The sequence below is a fragment of the Mirounga leonina genome, unplaced genomic scaffold, assembly GCF_011800145.1.
Source record: "Mirounga leonina isolate KUSES-001 unplaced genomic scaffold, KU_Mleo_1.0 Mir_125, whole genome shotgun sequence".
In the NCBI taxonomy this organism is placed as follows: domain Eukaryota; kingdom Metazoa; phylum Chordata; class Mammalia; order Carnivora; family Phocidae; genus Mirounga; species Mirounga leonina.
Window position 1 is genome coordinate 71089146 of NW_023270305.1, and position 18841 is coordinate 71107986.

Here is an 18841-nt window from a genome sequence, read left to right on the forward strand (position 1 = left end):
ATTTTTAATGCTCAAGAAGATATTAACACCAATTACTAGTGCCAAAGAAGAGAATTAAAACACTACTTCATGGAATGATAACATCCTCTCTTTGACGATGAAGCCCACATGTTTTATTAGATACTGGTTTCAGTAAGAAAGTTGCTTCCTAGACACTGCAGCCTATCTCTGGAAGAGGGCATGATTTCTTCATGGATTCTAAGGTCATTTATCTTGAGGTCTTCTGATTGGTTCTCTTGGACCACTTGTTTTCTTTCAATTTAGATAACTTCCTAGTTGCCTTTAAAGATTTTTTCCCCTCCACATAAATACTTTAATAAAGCAAAATGTTCCTTCCTCCCAGGACTGCTTTGAAATTCACCATTTTATGTTTTGGTCCTCCTTCCCTTTGAATAAAGCTAGAGGAGCACTCCAGAATCTTATCCACTTGGGCAGTACTTGAACAAATGGCCCTCTTTTTCCCCACCTGATTTTGTTTCTTAGTGAAATTCTTCTCAACCTACAGTCTATTGCATGCTTCTTCCCCTCCTCACCCCCTCTATCTTCCACCCTCCACATATGAAGCTGTAGAGAGAAGTCTTTCTTACTTGGATTATTGTGTCCGGAGGAAACAAGCTGAGAGTCCTAAAAGAACAAGAAATATCAATTAATTTTCTTATTTTGACTTTCAAAATCTAAGTTGAATGTGAGACATACTATTGGTCATTCAGACCCTATTCATTAATCATGCTCTCTACCAGCCACTGTAATGAGAAACATTTATATCGATGTGCTTATTACTAAGCAGTTCCAGAAATGTAGTTCGCAATCACTTTGCTTTTGTATTGTAGACTTTTTGCTTATTGAGGTGAAATTCACATAACATAAAATTAACCACATTAAAGTGAGCAATTTAGGGCCTGGGTGGCTCAGTCGGTTAAGTGTCCAACTCTTGGTTTTGGCTCAGGTTGTGATCTCAGGATTGTGAGATTGAGCCCTATGTCAGTCTCCATGCTCAGCGCAGAGTCTGCTTGGGATTCTCTCTTCCTCTCCCTCTGCCCCTCACCACCCCTGTACACTCTCTCTCTCTCTAAAATAAAAATAAATAAATCTTAAAAAAATGTTTAAAGTGAACAACTCAATGGCACTTAGTACACTCTTAATGTTGTATAACCACTACCTCTCTTTGGTTGCAAATATTTCCATCATTCCAAAATAAAACTCGTTACCCTTTAGGCAGTATCTCCTCATTCCCCCCTTCTCTCAGTCCCTGACAGTCACCAATCTGTATCCTGTCTCTATGAATTTATCTATTCTGGGTATTTCAGGGAGTGGAATCATAAAACATGTGACCTTTTGTGTCTGGCTACTTTCACTTAGCATAATGTTTTGGAGGTTCACCCATGTCATAGCACAGATCAGTACTTCATTCCTTTTTATGGCCAAATAATATTCCATTGTGTGTATACACACCAATTTGTTTAGCCATTCATCCATTAATGGATGTTTCAGTTGTTTCCACCTCTTGGCTATTGTGAATAGGGCTGCTACGAATACACAGGTGTATGTATTCGTTTCAGTCCCTGTTTTCAATCTTTTTGGGTATATACCCATGAATGGAATTGTGGAGTCATATGGTAATTCTATATGAAACTTTTTGAGGAACTGCCAAACTGTTTTTCACAGTGGCTGAATCATTTTGCATTTTTACCAGCCATGTATGAAGATTCCAATTTCTCCACATCCTCACCAACACTTATTTTCTTTTAATTTTGAGACATTTTATGATAGCCATCTTAGTGTGTGTGGTTTTGATTTATATTTCCCTAATGACTAATGATGATGAGCATGTTTTCATGTTTTTGTTGGGCACTTGTATATCTTCTTTGGAGAAATATCTATTTAAGGACTTGACCCATTTTAAAGTGGGTTGTTGGCCCTTTTTGTTGTTGAGTTGAAAGAGTTTTTCACATATTCTGGATCCTAGACCCTTATCAGACATATGATTAGCATAATATTTCCCCCCATTCTGTCAGCTGTCTTTTCACTTTATTGATAATATCCTTTGATGCACAAAAGTTTTTAATTTTAACCAAGTCCTATTTATTTAATTTTTCTTCTATGGCTCATGCTTTTGGTGTCCTATTTGAGAATCTACTGCCAAATCCAAAGTCATACACTTATCTCTATGTTTTCTCCATGAGGTTTATGGTTTTAGTTCATATTTTAGGATTTATTATATAACTGACTTTTAATCTAACCCACTTCCCTTTGGATGTACCTTTACTCTCATCACCTTTCTATAGATGAGGCTGGCAACCATCTCACCAGGGACAATTCACTGAACAACTCTTGTCAATCTGACATTGGTGGATGGGAAGATTATTACAGATTTCCACTTACCTGCAATGGTGGAAAGCCAGGACTATATAGTATTTTGAGTTTAGTTACTGTTTAGGTAAATAGCAATTGAACCTGATTTTATTTGCATTTAAGTGAAATGCTAACTTTTGTTTTGGGAATTCACATCCTTTTTACTTGCAAAATTCCCATTTAGCATGAAATATAAGGGAGACTTATGAAAGAACAAATTAATCAAGATGGTAGGAATGTAAAAGAATAAGTGGTAGCACATAAAATCCAGTGATACTCCTTTATAATTTCAGTGCATGGGACAAAAACCCAGTGAAATGGAATTACCTTCTAATATATAGTTTAAGGTATTTTACTAGAGTTTTGCTCCATGAATATGTTTGTCATGGGACAGGAGATGTCCTTTATGACTTGTTGCATATTCAAATCCATATGATGTTTTCAAAAGGAATTCCACTGGAACGGTATAAAATCAGCCAGACTGCTGGGTAGGGGCTGGGTGGGAAAATAGGGAAGGGAAGGAATTCCCCGCTCTGTTAAACAGACTGAGTCATACACAGATGCTTATAATGTTAATGCTGGTAATGGTGAGCTATTCATATGAAGAAAAAGAACAAGCTCAACTCTCAACCTGAGATTCAGGTTTTGGAAACAGTGTATTAAGATGAAATATTGTTCTGGGCGCCTGGGTGGCTCAGTTGGTTAAGCCACTGGCTTCGGCTCAGGTCATGATCCCAGAATCCCGGGATTGAGTCCCGCATCGGGATCTCTGCTCAGCAGGGAGTCTGCTTCTCCCTCTGACCCTCCCCCCTCTCATGTGCTCTCTCTCTCATTCTCTCTCTCAAATAAATAAATAAAATCTTTAAAAATAAAGATGAAATATTGTTCCTGAAATGATGGGCTAAAGTATAATCCTCATAAATAAATAATTTGGGCCTACTTTGGATAGTTGTTATTAAGAAGACATCCATGGTTAAACCCTCCAAATGGATTGGTGTGTTTTCCATCTTTTCTAATTAATTTAGAGTTTATATTTGAACATAAATTAGTGTTAGCTTTGATACGTGAAAGTACTTTGAGCCCCATGTAGTTGACTCCTCTGAGCCGTCTGTAGATTTCGACATTTTGCAGGTGTCTTGTACTAGAAAGGTAAACACTCACTCACCATCAAATAGATAAGAATGGTAACTGAGATAATTTTCAGCATTAAGTTCATTCATTTTTTTTTTTTTTTTTAAGTAGGCTCCATGCTCAGCATGGAGACCGATGCAGGGCTTGAACTCATGACCCTGAGGGCAAGACCTGAGCTGGAATCAAGAGTCGGACATTTAACCAACTAAGCCACCCAGGCGCCCTGCATTAAGTTCATTCTTAAGAGAAAAAGTGGAGTTTTTGTGAGACTGTTTGCTCACACTCTTGGGAAAGAGCTCATTTTATTTCTTGGTGCACGTTAGGCATCTTAAAGTTCAGACAATGACTATAGACCGTAGACTCATGAGCAAAGAACCAAAAATAAGCTCACAGATAACCTGAATTATAATTATATACTGCAAGATCATGTATTTCAGAGATCGAAGACTTTGAATTTTACCTAAAATATTTGCGTAACTAATGGTGATTATTATTTCTATTTTGTGTGGGCAGTAAAGAGCGGCAGAAAATGGTTAAAGTAATTGGTTAAAAAAAAATCACCATAAAAGTCTGCCCTTCTAGAGAGAAGGAGACTTCTGGAGAGGCAAAATAAAATAAAGACTTTGTCTTAATATGTAATGTCATGTTTGTAACCGATATCTTCTGGGTGCTGCACTGAACAAACAAATACTAGCTTGAAAATACTGACTCTAACCCCAGTGTTTCTATATCATGCAACTCTGTGGGTACGAATGATATCCCATTATCATTCTCATTGACATTTGGCCAGCATGCAGCCAGTGGGCTGGTGGAGGGCGTGAGTTACCGTATGAAGCTCCTCCCAATATTACGTCCACAGGACACTGTCTTCATTCTGACTAGGTCTCTGTTGGCCAACAACTGGGCCGGTAGCTGCTGCTTCTTGAAGGACTCCTGCTCTGCCCAGGCAGCTGCAAAACCCCGGGGGCTACCATAGAATGTACAGACCCTTCATCCTTCACCTAGCCAGGGCAAGGCTGGGTTCAGAGCCTAGGGAAACAAAGCCCCTCCCTCCCAAAGGGCCCAGGCACTTACTCAAGTCCCTCCCACTTTGTATTTCCTGCCACCCAGGCACTCACACACCCATAGCTTCAGTCTCAAAAGCCTTGCTGTCTTTTCTCTTCTTTCTCTCAAAGGCCCTTGCTTTCCGTAAGTAGATGCTTGCGGAATTGCTAACCCCATTTGCACATTCTTATTTTAGTCCCCTCTGGGAGCACTCTACGAGGGCTGCAAGGTTCTCTCAGGCACCTTAAAGGTTACAGAGGGAGTGTACAAAATCCCTGCCTACAGGGCCCAGGGGTCTTGAGTTAGCAGTGGAGATGATGTGTATACGAAATATTATAACCCAGGGCTGAAAGGGATGCCACCGCCGCTCTGCAAGAGTACTTCAAGCCTTTGCATTCTGTCCTTGTCCTTGGGATGCACGTCCTGCCATTTTCTGTTTTCTGCTTGGCAAACTTCATTCTTTCTTCAAGGCTCAGAACAAAAAAGCTCAAGGGTTACCTGCTCTTTGAAACCTTCCTGAATCTCAGAAGGATGCATCTGCTTTATGTTTTCACTGCACCCACTGCCACTACAGAAATTATCTTTTCAACTAGGACTCTTTAACAAAAAAAGACAAAGCCAGCTTTATTAAGGTACAAATTACATGATACAAATCGCACATATTTAAAGTATACAACTGGATAAAAATCACAAAAAGAATGCTACTATTATTACTGTCTAGACCCAAGGATGGCTCTATCTTGTTAAGGAGCATTTACTATTTGAAGAAACAAACAACAGTAATATCTATTCATTAAAGAAGGTTCAGAACAGCAATAAAGTATAAAAAAAAGTTGCCTGTCATCCCGTAACAGGACACTGCTAAGGTTAATCGACTGCTTCTGGTTCGCCGGTGTCATTCATCAAGTGTGTGTCATTCTGACATGTGCACAAAGGGGACAGCCACTTCTGGTTACTTACAAGAATATCTACAGATGGGAATTCATTCTTCTCCACCTCCAAGTCCTGAATTCCCAACACCTATTGTTTGGTACACGGGAATCCTAAACCTTCTCTAAATGTGGTGTTTAACTGGGAAGTAAAGTTTGTACACATCATTTGGCTAAAGACAGAAATAACCAAGTGCACTGGTATCTGAGAAAGCCCATCAATGAAGCACTATAAGAAAGACTGTATTTCATGTGTAGCCTGCCATCGAAACTGTCTGAGGCTACCTTCCCTCCTGTACTACTATGAAAGAAAAGTACTGCCAATTAATTGTAAGATCCCATCAACTCTAAAACAAATCCTGATTTTAGGGAGTGTAAGATGAAAAAAAAAATCTACCTTAGATCAGTAAAATACAGTAGTTCTTAACCCATGTAGCTTAAGGACGATCCTTATACTCTGAGGGTATTACTTAAAAATGGCTCTTTGGAACCATCTGAGGACTGTTCCACTCAGATCTCTCCTTGCTTGCCTATCAATCCAGTGTTAGAATTATAAAAGGCAAGAAATGGAAATATATCGGGGGTGGGAGGGATGGGGTGGCTGGGTGATGAACATTGGGGAGGGTATGTGCTATGGTGAGCGCTGTGAATTGTGTAAGACTGATGAATCACAGACCTGTACCCCTGAAACATGTTAATATGTTAAAAAAAATTAAAAAAAAAAACCCCGAAACCGAAATATATCTTCTCTTATTTTCAGACCCACGCATTAAGCTAGTTACTATAGAAAAAGGAACCATCTGATTTGGGGTCTCTCTTCACCCCCAACCATCACTTTCTCCTCATTCTTTTCTATAAAGCTCAGAAGAGTTGAAATAAGGTAATTTATAATTAATTTAAATGTTTGTTTCAAGGGAATGCTAAAACATGGAGTTTTAGTCCAAACACTTTGTGGTACAACTTAAAGCATGCTAGGAACCCCAAGAGGGAGACAGAAAACAAGCTTTCTAACTTTAAAGTATTTTCCTTCACACTTGCTGCTTTTCTTCTCCTTCTAGTGTACAAAAAGCCAATAGGATTATCATTTCTAAAATGATGCTAGAATTCTTCTGTATAATGTTTTAAACACTGATCAGGAAAAATAGTTCCAGACCAGGTTTGATCCCACCAGAGCCAGCATCCATTGCCACATGAAATGTTTGTGAAATGTCACTAGGTTTGCTCATATGCCTTCTGAGGATGGAAAAGGTTCTACAACTTTGAGTCCTTTATTTGCATTTCAAAATTTATGAGATTGCTACAGAAATGAAGAGAAAAGGGCAAATCAAATTCAATTTTTTTTTCTTGGTTGAATTACCTGATAATGGCACACAGTCTTTTTTTTTTTTTTTTTACCAAATTCAATTATTTTTGAGATTTAAAGACTGAGATGGACATGTCTGGTAGTTTTTGTCTAGGGAATTGTGACTCCAAATTAAGATTTCCGAGAAGAGAAAATATATCAAAGTTCATTATCAATGAACTTTACTATACATTATGTCCTTTAACACTGAGACAAATTGGGGAAATTCTCGGAAGTATTTAGCTAATTAATTTAGTGGTACTGGTAACTCAGAATGCCCAGTTAAAAGGACTTTCCTTGTGAGGTTAAATTGCCCCTTCAATCTTTTTTTTTTTAATTTTATTTTATTATGTTATGTTAGTCATCATACATTACATAATTAGTTTTTGATGTAGTGTTCCATGATTCATTGTTTGCCTATAACACCCAGTGCCCCATGTAATACGTGCCCTCCTTAATACCCATTACTGTGCTAACCCACCCTCCCACCCCCCTCCCCTCTAAAACCCTCAGTTCGTTTCTCAGAGTCCATAGTCTCTCATGGTTCATCTCCCCCTCAGATTTCCCCCCCTTCATTCTTCCCCTCCTGCTACCTTCTTCTTTTTTTTTTTTTAAACATATAATGTATTATTTGTTTCAGAGGTACAGGTCTGTGATTCATCAGTCTTACACAATTCAGTGTTCACCATAGCACATACCCTCCCCAGTGTCTATCACCCAGCCACCCCATCCCTCTCACCCCCCACCACTCTATCAACCCTGTTTGTTTCCTGAGACTAAGAGTCTCTTATGGTTTGTCTCCCTCTCTGGTTTCATCTTGTTTCATCTTTTCCTCCCTTCCCCTATGCTCCTCTGTCTTGTTTCTCAAATTCCTCATATCAGTGGGATCATATGATACTTGTCTTTCTCTGATTGACTTATTTCGCTTAGCATAATACCCTCTAGTTCCATCCACGTTGTTGCAAGTGCCCCTTCAATCTTAATGAGGGCTTAATTTTGTTATTTATTAGTCATTTTAGAGATTTTGCCCCTCAAATTCCATAAATAATTCTAACTCCTATACTCTAGCAATAGTGATAATCTCAAATATTAATAATGTAATGAATGAACAGCAAGCCCCCAATTGTCAGTTGAGATACAGGTTAAAAAAGATGCACTGTGTGTGAAAATTAGCAACAGTCTTTGCCGTGGGCAGATTAGGGCTCCCCCAAAGATGTCTGTATCTTAATTCCTGGACCCTGTGAATATACTGCTGCTCATGGCAAAAGAGATTTGCAGATGTGATTAATAATTTTGAGATGGGAGATTTTCCTGGATTATCCAGGTAGGCTCAATATAATCACAAAGGCCCTTATAAAGGGTGGGAGGGGAGAGTCAGAGAAGGAGATGTGACAAGGAAGTCTGAGGTCAGGATGATGAGAGCTATGACCTAAGTAACAAGGGCAGCTTGTAAAAGCTGAGAGCGACAAGAAAAATTATTCCCTAGAGTATTTGGGAGGAACGCAGCCCACCAACACCTTGATTTTAGTTCAGACTTCTGACTTCCAAAGTTGTAAGAAAATACATTTGTGTTGTCTTAAGTCACTAAGTTTGTGGTAATTTGCTATAGCAGAAATAGCACACTAATCCAGTCTTATTTCTTCCATACCAGATAAATTAATAGTACTTCCAAGGTTTTTGAAAGAAAAGCATTATTAAAATCATGCAATGTTCTTACATCTTGTAAAATGACTTTTTCTTTCTTAGGCAAGGCCAAAAGATCTAGGGGCAACATAACTCCACACAAATCCTATAAAAATCCTAAATAACATACAGTTTTTAATTTAAATTTGAAATTCTGTGCCCTATCTGATATTTGATAATGTATCTTTTTGGACGGAAGATAGATTCTTATAACTTCATTTCTGCCTTGAAAAATATATTTTTTGTACTAATGAGGTAAGGTCTCAAATTTACTGTAGAGATAAGTTATTACTTAAACTTTATACACATTCAACAAAACAAATTTATACAATCCTTTTGGAAAAGTCACAACCAAATGGGCCTTGGGATGTGTGCTCAATTACATCAGAAATTGTACTTACACCATGGATATGTTTATATAATAAAAATACATATTTGCTTATGTTTTGGGTGAAGCCATTATTTTGGCCAGATTATATACAAAAATTATAAGGATTCTGCATTGTATTTTGTGTGGCAATATGCCACTGGAAGTTCTAATACAAGAGTGACATGCAGGTTCTGGTTAAAGACGGTGACATAGGAAGATCTTGAACTCACCTCCCCTCACAGATACACTGAGTCCCCACAGCTACATACTTACCCTTAAAGAAACCTAAAGGCTGGCTTGGCTGACTGATGATGACACATCCAGCAAATGAGAAGAAAACTACATTAAAGCAGGTAGGAGAAACTGTGACACAATCTCCCCAAAAACCCACAACTGGGAGGGAACTCCGAGCTTCTCCTTGAGGAGCAAAGGGTTCAAACTCCACATTGAGCACTCCAACTTTTTTGGGCTGCACTTGAGAGATAAGCTCCCCAAACATCCAATTTTGAAAACCAATGGGGCTCGAACTCCAAGACCCACAACACAGCAGTGAGAAATGCCTCTTAAGGGGCTCATGTGCTCCAAGTCACCCAGGCCAGGGCCCTGCTCAGATTACGCCCCGACTCCTGCAGGAGGCACACCTACTTATATTAAAATCTTGGCCTGAGAGGCAGGCACCTTTTTTTTTTTTTAAAGATTTTATTTATTTATTTAATTGACAGAGAGAGAGAGAGAGACAGCGTGAGGAGGAACACAAGGAGGGGGAGTGGGAGAAGGAGAAGCAGGCTTCCGGCCCAATCCCAGGACCCCAGGATTATGACCTGAGCCGAAGGCAGTCGCTTAACCAACTGAGCCACCCAGGTGCCCCGAGCCAGGCACCTTTTAACACACACAACTAGGAGCCTGCTGGAACACTCTCAAGGGTCTGCTGGTGGGTGCCATTTTCTTGCTCTCCCTTTGCCATGTTCCCGAGCACCAGTATATCCCAGAAGGGAGCTCTGATATGTGTCTGATGCCCTGATTTCTGTGGCTGCTGCCTAGATTATGCCTCTTAGTGTCCTGAATCTGGAGGTCAGAGAGCTTGTGATCCTGGTCACAGGGGACTGTAATAACAGGTGTCACCCACAAAGGAGCTTACACCGGTCTGATGCCCTGACTTCTGCTGTCAGGGGACACTTCCACATCACCTGGCTGGGGTGACCAGTGGGGCTTCCACCTGTGGGTCCCACAAGACTGTAAACAATGGAGAAGAGTTCTTAAACTGCTACTATCCCCAGGTCACTGCAAGAAGCAATAGACCCAGGAGCCCAGTCTTTCTGTGAAGGACGCCTAGTAGCTGATCATCATGGCTGTGGCCTGAGGGGCCGGCTACTAGTTAAACATGCATTTAGGAGCTGACTGTAATCTATCCCAGAGGGTGGGTGCTATCTTTGCACCCCAGCTCTGCTTCAGAATGCCATGTTTCCTGAAGGGGAGGTTTATGTGGATCTGGTGCCTGGTGTTTGTGGCAGATGCCCAGAGGATGCCCCTTGATCACCTGGTTCTGGTGGCCTGAAGGGCTTGTGTTCCTGGGTCCTACAGGACTGTGGCAATTAGAGGGATGGTTCTTGGTAGGCTACCATGTCCAGGGCACTGTACAGACAGTAGACTGAGGCACACCGTCTTCCCCCCAGTCTTTGAAGGAGGTCACTTTGCTTGTCCTGGAGCTTTAGAATGAGAGGCAGGCTTTGGGACTGGTACATACTTTAGTGGCCTACAGAGCTGCTCTCAAGGAACATAGGCTATGGACACCATCTTTGCATTCTCCCTCTGCCTCACACTAGGCTTGCTGGTATCTCCCAGAAAGGAGCTTATACAGCCCTTTGGAGCCCAAATTTTTGCAACTGCTGTCCAGGGAACATTTCCAGATCACCTGGCTCTGGTGGTCAGCAGTGCTTATGCCTGTGGCCCCTCAGGACTTTATATATTTGCATACTTTTAAAAGCTGTTGCCTGTGGGTCCGGTTTCTAGTCAGCCTGAATCTAGGTGCTGAGATCCTTCCCTTTGGGACACTGACATGTCTTGGCACATCCTGAACTACTGGGAGCTGTTAAAAATATAGTAGGTTGCTTGGACAAGCACACGGATTTGAGAGATGACCAAGAGCTGGGAAAGGGCTGGATAAAAAGGTTCATCTCCTACACGAGGCCACTTCTTCAAGACTGGATGGGGTGGTTATTTTATCTACTATATAGAAACCAATACAGAGACTCAAGCAAAATGAAAAGACAGAGGAATATGTTCCAAATGAAAGCAAAACTCAGGAAAAAAAAAAACCTTAATGAAACAGAGATAAGTAATTACCCGATAAAGAGTTCAAAGTAATGGTCATAAAAATGCTTACTTGAACGGGTGAGAAGAATAGATGAACATAGTGAGAACTTCCACAAAGAGATGTAAAATATAAGAAAGTACCAAACAGAAGACACAGAGGTGAAGAATGCAATGACTGAACAGAATAAATGAAGCAGAGGAAAGGATCAGTCTAATAAAAGACAAGGCAGTGGAACTCACCAATCAGAGCAAGATAAAGAAAAAAAGAATGAAATAAGTGAAGACAGCTTAATAGCTATATGGGACAAAAGACTAACATTTGCATTATAGGACTCCCAAGAGGAAAAGAGAAAGAGAAAGGGACAGAAATTTTATTAGAAGAAATAATGACTAAAAATTTCCCTACCTTGGGGGAGGAAATGGGAATCCAGATCCAGGAATCCCAGAGAATTCCAGAAAAGATGAATCCAAAGAGTCCCACACCAAGACACATTATGAATAAAATTTCAAAAGTTAAAGAAAAAGGAATATTAAAAGCAGCAAAAGAGGGGCACCTGGCTGGCTCAGTTGGTTAAGTGACTGAGCTCACATCATGATCCTGGCTCACATCATGATCCTGGAGTCCCAGGATCGAATCCTGTGTCAGGCTCCCTGCTCAGCAGGGAGTCTGCTTCTCCCTCTGACCCTCTCCCCCCATGCTCTCTCTCTCAAATAAATAAATAAAATCTTTAAAAAAAAAAAGGCAGCAAGAGAAAAACAACTTGTTAAGTACAAGGGAACCCCCATAAGAGTTTCAGCACAAACTTTACAGGTTAGAAGGGAGTGGCAGGATATATGCAAAGTGCTGAAAGAAAAATCTTCCAACCAAGAATACTCTACCCAGCAAAATTATCATTAAGAACTGAAGGAGATCAAGAATTTTCCAGACAAGCAAAAGCTAAAGGAGTTCATCACATAATGATGAAGGGACCACATGAAGCTGAAAAGAAGTGGCCTAATTAGTAACAAGAAAACATGTGAAAGTAAATCTCACTGGAAAAGTAAATCTTTAGTAAAGGTAGTGGATTAATTATTATAAAGGTAGAATGATGGTTAAAAGACAAAAGTGGTAAAAAATAACCATGATTACAATTAGTTAGAGGATACACAAGATAAAAAGATGTAAAATGTGACACCAAAACCAAAGAGTAAAAATGTTCAGCTTTAGAATGGGTCAAAGCTGTTATCAATTTAAAATAGATTGTTATAGATGTAAGTTGTTACATGTAAGCCTCATGGTAACTGCAAAGCAAAAACCTATAGTAAATACAGAAAAGATAAAGGGAAAGGAATATAAGCATACCATAAAAGAAAGTCATCAAACCACAAAGGAAGAGAGCAAGAGAAGGAGAAAAGAACAGAAAGGAACTACAAAAACAGCTAGAAAACAACTAACAAAATGACAATAAGCACATACCTGTCAATAAATTACCTCAAATGTAAATGGACTTCATTCTCCAATCAGAAGACACAGAGTGGCTGAATGGATTAAAAAACAAGACTTGAAAAAATATTGTTGAGGCTACTGTGTGGACAAGAGACTGTGTATTAGAGGCTAGGATGAATGGCTGGAAAACTGTAAGAGTCCACACTAGATATGATGATGGCTTGGAATAGAGTGGTAGGTAGAGCAAGCGTGGAAACAGGAAGACCAGTTGGGGGGTTATTGCAATAATCAATGCAAGGGATGATAGTGTAGACCAAGGAGGTAGCTCTGATGGTGGGGGAAGTATTTAAATTTGGGATGTATTTTGAAAGTAGGGTAGACATGATTTAATGATGAGCTGGATGTATGAGATGAGAGAAAGACAAGTCAAGGATGGTGTACTGGGTTGAACAGTGTCCTCCAAAAGCTCATGTCCACTCAAAATCTGTGAATTTGACCTTATGTGGATATAGGGTTCTTGCAGGTAAAATCAAGTTAAGATGAGGTCACACTAGATTAAGGTGGGCCCTAAATTTAATGACTGCTGTCCTTATAGACCCAGAGACACAGAGAGGCAAGACAGCCATGTGTATGTAGAGGCAGAAATGAAAGTGATGCAACTACAAGCCAAGGAATGTGACAGACTACTGAAAGTCTTCAAAAGCTAGGAAGAGGCAAGAAAGGATTCTTCCCTAGAGCCGTCAGAGGGAGCATGGCCCTGCTGGCACCCTGATTTCAGACTTCCAGCCTCCAGAACTATGAGAGAATAAATTTCTTTTAAGCTGCCCACTTTGTGTATTTTTTTACAGGTGCCTTAGAAATCAAATACAGATGATTCCAAGGATTTTGGCCTGAGCCAGCTGCAAAAATGGAGAAATCACTTACTGAGAAACACTGGGATAAAAGGCTTGTGGGGAGGATTAAAAGCTCAGTGTTTGATATAGCAAGCTTAAATGTTTGTTAGGTATCCAAGAGGAGATGTTGAGGAAGTAAGCAGAACTACAAGTATGGAGTTTGGGGGATGGAGAAGGGGCTAGAGACACAAACTTAGAAGTCATAAGCTTGGCATAGAGAGTATTTAAAGCAACAATTAGATGAAATAATTAGATGAAATCACCAAAGAAGTAAACAGAGAGGAGACGTGGAAGGATTAAAGGTAAGTGCAGAAAAGGACTATCAGAGACTTTAGGTTAAGTCTGGACTAAAAACCTGCTTGAAAATACACTCTAGCAAAAACAATATGCACATCTTAAGAGGAAGGCTTGAGACACAAGAAACAATGGCCAATTAAGAAACTAACAAATAATTGTTAAGGTGTAATGCTAAAAAATGGTTATAATAACAACAGTTTGAAATACTGTAATCTCAAACTGAGAGATGATGGTGAGGGAGATCAAAGTAAAACTAATTGTTGGGGGTAGAATACAGATATGAGTTAATTGTAGGTATTGATAAAAATAGGTTTAACTAGGCTAATGTATTAAAATTCTAAACGCAATTACTAGAAAAACAGAGTATTATGTATATGTTTGAAAATCCTGAAGGGGGGAAAAAAAGGAACAAAGAAAGATTAATTAACCCAAAAGGAGGTAGAAAATTTGAAAAAGCAAATAGGCATAGAAGAAAATGAAAATACAAGTAAAGATCTACTCTTAAAAGAAAACTATGGACAGTATGTTTTATGGTTGAGTTACTCCATGCCTTTAAGGAGGGGGAAATTGGCATGTTATATAAAATGTTCCAGAATACAGAAAAAGGTAGAAAGCTAAAGAATTCATTATAGAAAGCTATTATATTCCTGGTGTCAAAACTGAACAAGTGTACACAAAAAGATACCTAGACCAAGGTGACTTATGAACACGGGAGTAAAATTCTAAAATTAAATATTGGCATATTGAATCCAAAAGTATATTAAATGAACAATACACCATACTCAAGGAAACTAATCATACAGGTGATTAAAAAAATCAGACAATCTATTAATGTAATTTTCTACATTAGCAGATTAAAGAACAAAACTATGAACACCTCAATAAATACTGAATAAATTTCAACTAAATTCAAACTTGTTGTATTTCTGTATACTCTGGAAAACCGATCAGTAATTGCCAGGGGTTGGGTGTGTGGGAGGCGTTGACTACAAAGTACCAAGGGGGAGTTCTGGGTGGTGATGGAATGCTTCTATATCTTGAGTAAGGTGGTCTCAGGAGCATATGTGTTTTTCAAAACTTGCAGGATACTGTTTTCAAATTGTACCTTAAGTTTTAAAAATGAAAAAATAAATCAATCCATGAAAATGTTCAGAAAGCTAGAAATAGAAGGAAGCAATCTGAGCTGGACACACAATACGCAATTCTTATACCTATTGATAACAACCACACTCAATGATTAGAATCATCCTTGTTAATGTCACGAATATGGCAAAGATGTACAGCTTCCCATCGACACAATAAGAAGGGTAAAATGAAACATATTTGTTATTTGCAAAACTCTTTAACAGTTTCTCAATTCACTTAGAGTAAAACCCAAGTCCTTTGAATGGTCCTACTGTCCAAACATAATATGACTGCATTTACCTCACAGTGTCACTTACTGTTCCTCGCCTGGTTCTCTCTGCCCTGACTCCACTGTTCTTGCTGTTCCTCCAGCGTCCACGCACTTTCACCTCCATCTGCCAGAAGTCTCTACCTCCACTTGTCTGCATGAGTTGCTCCTTCTCTAACTTCAGCTCAAGTGTCACATCCCCAGGAGGGTCTTTTTTAAGCTCTCTACTTAAAATTCATCCATCCCCATTCACCATCAACATTCATTATCTTCCTCTCCTGATTTATGTTTCTTCAGTATACATCATGATCTAACATGTCATATATTTTACTGCTACACATCCTGTTTTTCCCCACTTGGAAAATATAAGTCCACCAAAAAAAAATCTCCTGGGACAAAAGGAGTTCAGTAAATAAATATGTAACACCTGGTAGCATTCCTTTTCAGTTCTCTTGGGTACATATACCTAGAAGTGGAATTGCTGGGTTATATGATAACCTGATGTTTAACCTTTTGAGGAACTGTTAAACTGTCTTTCAAAGAGGCTGCACCATTTTGGATCCTACCAGCAACTGATAGCAGGGTTCCAATTTCTCAATATTCTTGTCAACACTGGTTATTGTTTGTCTTTGATTTTAGCCATTTAAGTAGGTGTGAAGAAGTATCTCCTTGTGGTTTTGATTTGGAACTCTAATGATTAACAATGGTGATAGGGTCTTCTCATATACGTATCAGGCATTTGTAGACCTCCTTGGGAGAAGTGTCTATTTAAATCCTTTGCCCATTCTTTTTTTTTTTTTTTTTTTTAAAGATTTTACTTATTTATTTGACAGAGAGAGACACAGCAAGAGAGGGAACACAAGCAAGGGGGAGTGGGAGAGGGAGAAGCAGGCCTCCCGCGGAGCAGAGACCCTGGGACCATGACCTGAGCCGAAGGCCATTGCTCAACAACTGAGCCACCCAGGCGCCCTCCTTTGCCCATTCTTAAAATGAGTTATGTTTTTATTGTTGGGTTGTAAGAGTTCTTTATATATTGTGTCACTACCTGTTTCAGTGAATAAAATTTTATCTGAACCTAGTCACATTTATTCATTTAGGTAAATTATTTACAAACTGATCCTTTACAGAAAAAGCTTGTTGACATCTGATTTAAAAATGAGTTACTGGTCAAGAATTAGATAAATATACTGAAAAAAAGAGGCTGGACAGTCCTGAAACAAATCCATGTATTTACGAGAAATTCAATTGTTGATTTAGGTGGTATTTCAAACTAGTGGGGGGGAACACGGGGTAATCAGTTGATAGTGTTAACAATAATTTACTAACCGCTGAAAAGAATAAAGCTAGAAACCTATGTCACACCATCTACAAAAAATTGTTTTAAAACCCCAAAATCAAACTATAAAAAATGATAATAAAATAGAGAACATTGTTAGAATGTTGGAGCAGGAAAAATCATTTTTCTCTGACATAAAAATTAAACACTTTGCTAGCATAAAAGGTACATAAATAAGGTAGCAAGAAAATAGTTGCATCGTATATAACAGACAAATGAATAAGATAAGGAGTTTGTACAAATCATTTTTTTTAAGTGGTAATGGATACGAATGTGCGATTTGTAAAGGAAAAATAGTCAATGCTCAAACTCAGAAGTAATTAGAGAAATGCAAATTAAAACACTACAGACACAATGATATAAAGCCAGATAATGTTAAACATTGGCAAAGATGCCTCCAGTACCTATCCTCTTCTAGGTATCTATTCTAGAGACTTTCTTTTTTTTTTTTTAAAGATTTTATTTATTCATTTGAGACACAGAGATACAGAGAGAGAGAGAGAGCATGAGCAGTGGGAGAGGCAGAGGCAGAGGGAGAGGGAGAAGCAGACTCCCGGCTGAGCCAGGAGCCCCATGTGGGGCTCGATCCCAGGACCCTGGGATCATGACCCGAGCTGAAGGCAGACGCTTAACCGACTGAGCCACCCAGGCGCCCCTCTAGAGACTTTAATAATTCACTTTAAAAGGTTGCAGTGTTAATATTTAGCAATAATATGTATTCATGGTATCTGAAAAAAATCAACTTTTAGAAGAAATGTTTTTAGAACTATACCATCTAAGAGTTTTTAAAAACTCTTAGATGAAACATATGAATGTATATGTATATCATGCACAGGGAAGATGAGTGGAATGTTATTCACCAAACTCTTGAAAGTAAATTCTGGGTAGGGAAATAAATCGGCATAATTTCATCCTTATGAATATGGAATTATATATTAGTTGTATGGTTAAAAATCATAAAATAAAACCTATTAGACTCATGTATAATTTAAATATATTGTGGCTGATTTTTTGAGTGTGTGCTTGTCCTTAGAAAATGGAAATTTGTTTTTTAAAGTCCTAGAAAATATTTTAAGGTTTATAAAAGATACTGAAGAGGAATTATATACTACATGTCCTCAGTTCTAAGACATTGATTTTAAGATACATCATTAATTTAATAACAGCTTTTCAGGAAAAAAAAGAAAATCACACCGAATATTTAAGATGATCGTATGATGCATTTCAACTTCACAAATTTTTTTAGATAAAATGACAATTATAATATGCATCACATTTTGCCAAAAGTAGGGAAGGGGAAGCTTAATTTTCTCCCTTTGATGAATAAATACATGCTTGCAAATTGTTGAAAATCAGCCATATGCCTCTGGTAGGAATATTTACAGAGGGAAAAACAATCACAGGAAAACCCACTATCCACTAAAAAATCTCTGTGTGAGTAAAGCATACTGCTCCTGAGTGTTACAAGATCTCACCTTATTTGGAAATGGAAATTTGCTTGGTTCCACTTTGCCAGGTGCTGGAATAGCAGAAAGTGGTGGGAGCCAGGTCATCTCCTAAATGGTGGGAAAAAACAAACAGCATTGTAATACAGGGAGTATTTAAAGTCAGTAGCTATCTGAGCCTGCCTTAATAACACTGGGAAGGGATTGGAATGAAGAGATGAATAAAGAATGAAAGGGATTTTTTTAAAAAGGATGTGAGATCCTCTTTCATGATTTCTTTTCCTAATTTTACCAATTCTTGGTTCCATGGCTATCCCCATGCTCCCTTTATATTGTAAAAAGATCTGCAAGGCTGTCCTATTTTCATTTCGTTTAAGCTCCAGAGTAAAGGGACAACCTAGTAGTAAAAGTTCTATGGAAAATGCCGAACAAAGGGGGCTGCTTCTCTTGGACTCAATCCCACAAAATTTCACAGGGTGTTTCTGTAGAAATGTACAAAGTACTTCTGACTTTAGGGTCGTTATGAGAGGAGTCTTTATTTTATTAGAAACAAGTATTAGGATGAGTATCCAATAAGCCCCACACATCACTTTGGTCTTCATAAAAATCTCCTTCATGGAGAAGTAAAAAAAAAAAATCACACATATGAAATAGAAAGAGAGAGGGAGGGAGGGAGGGAGGGAGGGAAATAAGTGTCTTATCATTTTTATAACACAGTATTAAGAATACAACTTTAGCTCAACACACAATCATCTGTCATATGCTTTCTGACATACACTTTCACTAAACTGTGAGAGGGGGCAGCGGTGTTTATCCACTTGCTGTTTTCTTCTTCGGTTCCATCTCCTGGAAGTTACCTGCATTCACTAAATGATTGTACAATTAAA

The 18841-nt window shown here is 38.7% G+C and overlaps 1 protein-coding gene across 1 annotated transcript in view; it reads right to left on the minus strand.

The window, feature by feature from the left end:
• AFF3 (AF4/FMR2 family member 3) overlaps window positions 1-18841 on the minus strand; it is a 523007-nt gene that overhangs the window by 178875 nt on the left and 325291 nt on the right. Inside the window, exons 6-7 of the mRNA XM_035001779.1 lie at window positions 17985-18065; window positions 588-624 (exon numbers count right to left, since the gene is read on the minus strand). Of these exons, the coding sequence (XP_034857670.1) occupies window positions 588-624; window positions 17985-18065 (118 nt within the window). The remainder of the gene's footprint in view (window positions 1-587; window positions 625-17984; window positions 18066-18841) is intronic.